At 44.7% G+C, this 8,793-nt stretch overlaps 1 protein-coding gene across 1 annotated transcript; it reads right to left on the bottom strand.

Annotated features, from left to right (window-relative positions):
* Positions 1–4,260: 4,260 nt before the first annotated feature.
* Positions 4,261–6,189, bottom strand: LOC109876028 (elongin-C). Its single transcript, XM_020468509.2, has 4 exons — positions 6,077–6,189; positions 5,650–5,674; positions 5,380–5,523; positions 4,261–4,741 (listed from the first exon to the last, which is right to left on the bottom strand). Exons 2-4 carry the CDS (start codon positions 5,651–5,653, stop codon positions 4,551–4,553), a joined length of 339 nt encoding a protein of 112 aa, XP_020324098.1. The 5' UTR covers positions 5,654–5,674; positions 6,077–6,189; the 3' UTR covers positions 4,261–4,550.
* Between the last annotated feature and the right edge of the window lie 2,604 nt (positions 6,190–8,793).

Genomic DNA, 8,793 nt, shown 5'->3' on the forward strand with positions numbered 1-8,793 from the left:
CTGTTGGACCTCTCTAGATTAACAGTAAAGGCCCTGATGGACCGGGACCCCAGCTGTTGGACCTCTCTAGATTAACAGTAAAGGCCCTGATGGACCGGGACCCCAGCTGTTGGACCTCTCTAGATTAACAGTAAAGGCCCTGATGGACCGGGACCCCAGCTGTTGCACCTCTCTAGATTAACAGTAAAGGCCCTGATGGACCGAGACCCCAGCTGTTGGACCTCTCTAGATTAACAGTAAAGGCCCTGATGGACCGGGACCCCAGCTGTTGGACCTCTTTAGATTAACAGTAAAGGCCCTGATGGACCGGGACCCCAGCTGTTGGACCTCTCTAGATTAACAGTAAAGGCCCTGATGGACCGAGACCCCAACTGTTGGACCTCTCTAGATTAACAGTAAAGGCCCTGATGGACCTCTCTAGATTGACAGTAAAGGCCCTGATGGACCGAGACCCCAACTGTTGAACCTCTCTAGATTGACAGTAAAGGCCCTGATGGACCGGGACCCCAGCTGTTGGACCTCTCTAGATTAACAGTAAAGGCCCTGATGGACCGAGACCCCAACTGTTGGACCTCTCTAGATTGACAGTAAAGGCCCTGATGGACCGAGACCCCAACTGTTGGACCTCTCTAGATTGACAGTAAAGACCATGATGGACTGAGACCCCAAACTGTTGGACCTCTCTAAAGACCACTCTCCTCCACTATCAAGCAACTATTGGGAGACCTCCCTGCCTGCCTGTCTGTCTGCCTCCAAACACCAAAAACTGATGCAGCAGTTTCTCCATATACACAAACATACAGGAACATACACATGAACAGCTTAAACTCGAGGAATGGGATGAAATTAGCATTGATCTAAATATCGTTATGCTGTGCAGAGGGTCTACAGAGCCAGACCATGTTCTTAGCTTTACTAAACATGGCCTTACTTTTGAGATTATTTCATCAAAAGGCTCACCGTCGTCACATAATCACCCCGTTCAATTTGCCAGGCAGCTCCTTCTAAATGTCTCTTCACAAAATGTGACTAGATAAGAGTGACAATGTGATTCTAGCCTTTTGAAACAAAGCAGACCATCCCCATCCCCAAAACCCCCCACTGGTAGCTCCTTCTAAATGTCTCTTCACAAAATGTGACTAGATAAGAGTGACAATGTGATTCTAGCCTTTTGAAACAAAGCAGACCATCCCCATCCCCAAAACCCCCCACTGGCAGCTCCTTCTAAATGTCTCTTCACAAAATGTGACTAGATAAGAGTGACAATGTGATTCTAGCCTTTTGAAACAAAGCAGACCATCCCCATCCCCAAAACCCCCCACTGGCAGCTCCTTCTAAATGTCTCTTCACAAAATGTGACTAGATAAGAGTGACAATGTGATTCTAGCCTTTTGAAACAAAGCAGACCATCCCCATCCCCAAAACCCCCCGTTGTTGCACAATGAACCTTATTGTGATGTAGATGGTGGTCTTTTGAATGCAGGTGATCATGTGATGAGGGGGGGGGGGGGGGGGGGCTTTTAAACAGTTCAGATGACATCTATAGAGATCAATACACAGATCCATCTACAGATCAATACACAGATCCATCTACGCTGCTATGTCTTACCGGGTCCACTTGTCAGCCATAGCTCTACTAAAAGATATTGTTGGCATCTTTACCCTCCTAATCAAATCTTATGTCACATGTGCCGTATACAACAAGTGTAGACCTTACAGTGAAATGCTGAATACAACAGGTGTAGTAGACCTTACAGTGAAATGCTGAATACAACAGGTGTAGTAGACCTTACAGTGAAATGCTGAATACAACAGGTGTAGTAGACCTTACAGTGAAATGCTGAATACAACAGGTGTAGTAGACCTTACAGTGAAATGCTGAATACAACAGGTGTAGTAGACCTTACAGTGAAATGCTGAATACAACAGGTGTAGTAGACCTTACAGTGAAATGCTGAATACAACAGGTGTAGTAGACCTTACAGTGAAATGCTGAATACAACAGGTGTAGTAGACCTCACAGTGAAATGCTTTACTTACAATCCCTTAACCAACAATGCTGTTTTTAGAAAATACTCCCCCCCCCAAAAAAAATAAAGAGAAACAAATTCAATGTGGAGACTATATACAGGGGGTGCCAGTACAGAGTCAATGTGGAGACTATATACAGGGTATTACGGTACAGAGTAAATGAGGAGGCTATATACAGGGTATTACGGTACAGAGTCAACGTGGAGGCTATATACAGGGTGTTATGGTACAGAGTCAATGTGGAGGCTATATACAGGGGGTACTGGTACAGAGTCAATGTGGAGGCTATATACAGGGGGTACTGGTACAGAGTCAATGTGGAGGCTATATACAGGGTATTACGGTACAGAGTCAATGTGGACGCTATATACAGGGTATTACGGTACAGAGTCAATGTGGAGGCTATATACAGGGGGTACCGGTACAGAGTCAATGTGGAGGCTATATACAGGGGGTACCAGTACAGAGCCAATGTGGAGGCTATATACAGGGGGTACCGGTACAGAGTCAATGTGGAGGCTATATACAGGGTGTTACGGTACAGAGTCAATGTGGAGGATATATACAGGTATACAGGGGGTACCGTTAGAGTCAATGTGGAGGCTATATACAGGGTATTACGGTACAGAGTCAATGTGGAGGCTATATACAGTGGGTACCGGTACAGAGTCAATGTGGAGGCTATATACAGGGGGTACCGGTAGAGTCAATGTGGAGGCTATATACAGGGGGTACCGGTAGAGTCAATGTGGAGGCTATATACAGGGGGTACAGAGTCAATATACAGGGGTACCGGTACAGAGTCAATGTGGAGGCTTTATACAGGGGGTACCGGTACAGAGTCAATGTGGAGGCTATATACAGGGGGTACAGAGTCAATATACAGGGGTACCGGTACAGAGTCAATGTGGAGGCTTTATACAGGGGGTACCGGTACAGAGTCAATGTGTGGGCGCTTCGGTATCGAGGTAATATGTAGATGTAGGTAGAGTTATTAAAGTGACTATGCAGAGAGGGAGTCTTATAGCTTGGGGATAGAAGCTATTTAGGAGCCTCTTGGACCTAGACTTGGCGCTCTCGTACCGCTTTGTAGGGCCTTCCTCTGACACCGCCTGGTATAGAGGTCCTGGATGGCAGGAAGCTTGGCCCCAGTGATGTACCAGGCCGTACGCACTAGCCTCTGTAGTGCCTTGCAGTCGGGGGCCGAGCAGTTACCATACCAGGCAGTGATGCAACCCGTCATGATGCTCTCGATGGCGCAGGATCTGAGGACCCATGCCAAATCTTCTCCTGAGGGGGAATAGGTTTTGTCGTGCCCGCTTCACGACTGTCTTGGTGTGCTTGGATCATGTTAGTTTGTAGATGATGTGGACACCAGGGAATTTGAAGCTCTCAACCTGCTCCACTGCAGCCCGTCGATGAGAATCGGGGCGTGCTTGGTCCTCTTTTTCCTGTAGTCATCTCCTTTGTAAACAAATCCACACATTTTAGAACGAAAAGGAGAGCGACTTCATGATTTTATCAGACATTCATTTTGAACTAAAACACAAAACTGATCCTAGATACCACCCTTTTCTCCCCAATTTCGTGGTATCCAATTGGTAGTCACAGTCATGTCGCTGCATTTCCCGTAAGGACTCGGGAGAGCCGTATATCGAGGGCCATGCGTCCTCAGAAACATGACCCTGCCAAGCCGCACTGCTCGCTTAACCCGGAAGTCAGCCACACCGATGTGTCTGAGGAAACACAGTACTACAGGCAACTGAGGTCAGCATGCATTGAGCCCGACCCGCCACAAGGAGTCGCTAGAGAGGGACGGAGAAGGACGTCCAAACCCTCCTCTAACCCGGACGATGCAGGGTGAATTGCGCGCCACCTCATGGTTCTTCCGGTCGCGGCCTGCTGTGGCGTAAGGCTGCTCCAGCCTTACGCCACACTGGAGTCCTCCAGCTCAGCACTTCTACTCTAAGGCTTTGTGAATAGAGATCGGACGTGATACTTTGTTTATGTAAGTTCATTCAGTTAGGTTCTCAGGTATGACCTAATGAATATCCCATCAGGAGCAGATAACTCCCTGTGGTGAAAAATCACAAAGGTCATCCAACACCATCACCCGACTGTTGTATCAGGCCCACAGATAAATGGATGTGATGAACTCCTCCAACAGCTATTCTAAATGAATATAAACGTGTAAATGTTTATCACACAAGGGACCCATTAAGCACCAAAAACACTCACCAAACATCCTTTATTGTGGTGGGGAGGTAAGGAACGATTGTTTACCAGGTGCTAGCCACATTCTGGAGCAACTGGTGCAGCCATATTAGTTTATTATATTCAAATGAGAGTCATTACTAACCAATAAAAAAGGTGGACATAAAGCCAGTAGCAAAAAAAGAATATATATAAATAAACAAAAGCTTAAAAGACAAAGTACTCATCATTCACGGTTTTGTTTTATATCTGAAACAAAGTTAAATAGTCAAAACAAATGTTTCAGTAGCTACATTTCTTTGTTTTTAACAATCCAGGAAGTTGGCAGCCATGAGTAGTTCCAGGGCGATCTCCGGGGCGATGGGGAACTCTGGGATCTCTGTGGAGCTGTTGGTGTAGCGGACCTTGTAGGTGAAGTACATGCACACCTTGGACAGGACATGGGAGGGGATCTCTCTGAAGTTCACTTCGTTGGTTTCATTCTCTGCAAACTGACCTGTGGGGGAAAAAAATGTAAGAAACATTTATAGGTCTGAGATGTGGATCAGAAGTAACATTTATAGGTCCGAGATGTGGATCAGAAGAAACATTTATAGGTCCGAGATGTGGATCAGAAGTAACATTTATAGGTCTGAGATGTGGATCAGAAGTTACGTTTGTTTATTCAAAATGATTAACCGTTGGCACTTCCTGCCTACAAGCATTGAGAGCAAGTTGGGAAAAGGATTACAACTAATATGTGGGATTATGGTAAAGAAAGTTCTGAAAATGCCTAGTCTTTGAACCTATTATGAGCATGATTGAACATGTGTACAACTAGTTCAACGGCTATACAACTAGTCCAAAGGATATACAGTATGTGATTCATTGGACTAACAAGTTGATTCAATCATGGGCTTTTTCGATCGCATTACCCTTTCGTATTGTTTATGTAAATCCAACATGTTGTCCCGTCCTGCCTCAACAGTCTGAATGTCTGCTTGCCCTCTCAACAAAACAGAATATGAGATGAGAGGATGGGTGAAAGGGTTACAGGAGAGAGGAGGGAAGAACAGGGGATTGAACCACTGCCTCCAGGGAGCAGCTCTACCTCTGGACCTTGGCAGATTCTATGCTATATCAAACACCACTTACCTGGTCCACTCAACATGGCTTTGATGGTCCCCGAGGTCAAGGCGTGTTCTCTCTTCACTATGAACTCGTGGCCATCAGAGGAGATCAGCTTCACATACATGGCATCTGGGCCTTCACAGCCACCGTAGGTCTTCTCTTCACCATCTAATGAGGGGAAGAGGAAAAAGTGACTGTTAAACTGCGTTTCAATTCATGGGTAATTTATGCCTATTATTTGGTGACATGCAACAAAAATAAATTTTAAAAAAAGTCAGTTTAACTTTCACTCACCCATTTTATCTTGAAACTCCTGTCCCTGAAAAAACCCCGAATTTATTCAAATCATTTCGGCCACAATTCAAAATGTATAATTTCAGGTGACTAGCTAGTTAGCTAACTAGACACCTAGTTATAGGGTACAGTGTTAAATATAACACATCTTTAACATGTACTTCAAACCCTGAATCAGAGACGAGCCCATCATCAAGTCTCTAACCGTACAAATAACAGCTGAAGCACCAAGCTATCAGAAGCTATTAGCCAGCTAGCTGTCTACTCAAATAGCTCGTCAGTCGTTGCCTTCCAGTTTGACGAACAATCAACGTACCAAAAATAAAACCAGTCCACTACGTAATCAGATTACCAATACACATTATAATATAATGACATACACAATATTACTGATACAGTGTAATAAAATGATACTTATTTTCATTACCACACAACAGTTGAACGTGGGTACTTTTCGCTCCGGCTAGCAAGATATGTTGACACAGGAAACAGTTCTGGTAAATAGCAGTGCGCCGTTTGTAGTAATCCCTTCCATAGGATACCACACAGTACGTAAAAAGGTTCCCCTTACATTAGTTCCTGTCTGACTTTTGTCGAGGGCTAATATAAACGTAATCTGGTGGTGAATTTATGAAATATCTTCAATAGAGATGTGCATACAAACAATCAAAAAAGAAAGAGTAGGGTCTCACTTTTCAACTTCATTTAAACTTCATTACAGTATCTGTTGCATGATTTTGCAATGAATAATGGGACAACACTGCCACTTTGTGGACAAAAGTAATATTACAACACTGTAATACACCGCAGGAAACAGTATACTTGTTATTCCCTGTAACAGCTGTCTGTCTCCGTGTGATTAGAAGAAATGTCCTTCATTGGACCATCAACATGGCTTATCCAAGTTTGTTTCATTTCAGTACCCCTTATATGTCCCAATTGAATTAAACTGTGCTGCAGTGCAGTAGTAGGGATGATTATCCTGCCGTCTATCCAGGGGGCGCCTTAGTCTGCTGCTCTACTCTGAGAGGGCTTGGGATCTACTCCAAATGACACCCTATTCCCTACATAGGGCACTAAGCCCTATTGACCCTGGTCAAAAGTAGTGCACTGTAAAATGAATAGGGTGTCATGTGGGACGTTGCCTTGGTCTGGCTACGCTAACACGCTAATGTTGCACTAGTACTGCTGTCCAGGCCTGTCAGCCTCGGTCATGACAGGGGAAAGCAGCTGCTGGTGGACAGACACACGATCCCACAACCCCGTACCTAACCAAAGCCCCTATCAATCTAGCCCTGAAAGAGAGAGAGAGGAGAGAGAGAGAGACAGAGATTGAGGGGGAAGACAGAGACAGAGAGGAGAGCAAATGAGAGAGAGAGAAGGGGATATAGAGAGAGGGGGAAAGGGACGAGAAAGAGAGGAGAGAGAGAGAGAGAAAGAGAAAAAACTATACATACCTCGGCCTAAACATCAGCACCACAGGTAACTTCCACATAGCTGTGAACAATCTGAGAGACAAGGCAAGAAGGGCCTTCTACACCATCAAAAGGAACATAAAATTTGACATACCAATTAGGATTTGGCTAAAAATACTTGAATCAGTTACAGAACCCATTGCCCTTTATGGTTGTGAGGTCTGGTGTCACCAACCAAGAATTCACAAAATGGGACAAACACCAAATTGGACAACACGATTAGACCCAAACAAATCAGGAGAAAACAAAAAGATAATTACTTGACACATTGGAAAGAATTAACAAAAAACTGAGCAAACTAGAATACTATTTGGCCCTAAACAGAGAGTTCGCTGTAGCAGAATACCTGACCACTGTGACTGACCCAAACTTAAGGAAAACTTTGACTATGTACAGACTCAGTGAGCATAGCCTTGCTATTGAGAAAGGCCGCCGTAGGCAGACCTGGCTCTCAAGACAAGACAGGCTATGTGCACACTGCCCACAAAATGAGGTGGAAACTGAGCTGCACTTCCTAACCTCCTGCCCAATGTATGACCATATTAGAGACACATATTTCCCTCAGATTACACAGATCCACAAAGAATTTGAAAACAAATCCAATTTTGATAAACTCCCATATCTACTGGGTGAAATTCCACAGTGTGCCATCACAGCAGCAAGATGTGTGACCTGTTGCCACCAGAAAAGGGCAACCAGTGAAGAACAAACACCATTGTAAATACAAATACAATACAACCCATATTTATGTTTATTCTTCCCTTTTGTACAGTAACTATTTGCACATCATTACAACACTGTGTAAAGACATAATATGACATTTGAAATGTCTTTATTATTTTGGAACTTCTCTGAGTGTAATGTTTACTGTTAATTTTGATTGTTTATTTCACTTTTGTTTATTATCTACTTGCTTTGTCAATGCATATGTTTCCCATGCTAATAAAGCCACTTAAAATGAATTGAATTGGAGAGAAAGAGAGAGGGAGAAGAGAGAGAGAGAGAGGGAGAAGAGAGAGGGAGAGAGAGGGAGAGAGAGGGAGAAGAGAGAGAGAGAGAGAGGGAGAAGAGAGAGAGAGAGGGAGAAGAGAGAGAGAGAGAGAGAGGGAGAAGAGAGAAAGAGAGAGGGAGAAGAGAGAGAGAGAGAGAGGGAGAAGAGAGAGAGAGAGAGAGAGAGAGGGAGAAGAGAGAAAGAGAGAGGGAGAAGAGAGAGAGAGAGAGAGAGAGAGAGAGAGGGAGAAGAGAGAGGGAGAAGAGAGAGAGAGAGAGGGGGTGGTAAATGTGTGTATTAACTCTGTGTGTACTTCTGGGTTGTTCTGTACTGATGATACAGTATTTATACTTGTCAGACCCACAGAGCATTTTGAAATGTCAATATGTGTGATGGCTGAGAGATATAGCTAGCGTCCCGGCAAACTGTCTGGTACAGGTACCCCTGCCACACTCCCCTCTCTCTCCCGAGCTTTTGATCCCCTCCAGCACCAGTTACTGTTACACATGTAACGGATGTGAAACGGCTAGTTAGCAGTGGTGCGCGCTTGTGGAGCGATGGGTAACGATGCTTTGTGGGTGACTGTTGTTGATGTGTGCAGAGGGTCCCTGGTTCGCACCAGGGTATGGGCGAGGGGACGGTCTAAAGTTATACTGTTACACACGCATGGCAGACTTT

This window comes from Oncorhynchus kisutch, linkage group LG18 (assembly GCF_002021735.2).
Source record: "Oncorhynchus kisutch isolate 150728-3 linkage group LG18, Okis_V2, whole genome shotgun sequence".
Classification (NCBI taxonomy): domain Eukaryota; kingdom Metazoa; phylum Chordata; class Actinopteri; order Salmoniformes; family Salmonidae; genus Oncorhynchus; species Oncorhynchus kisutch.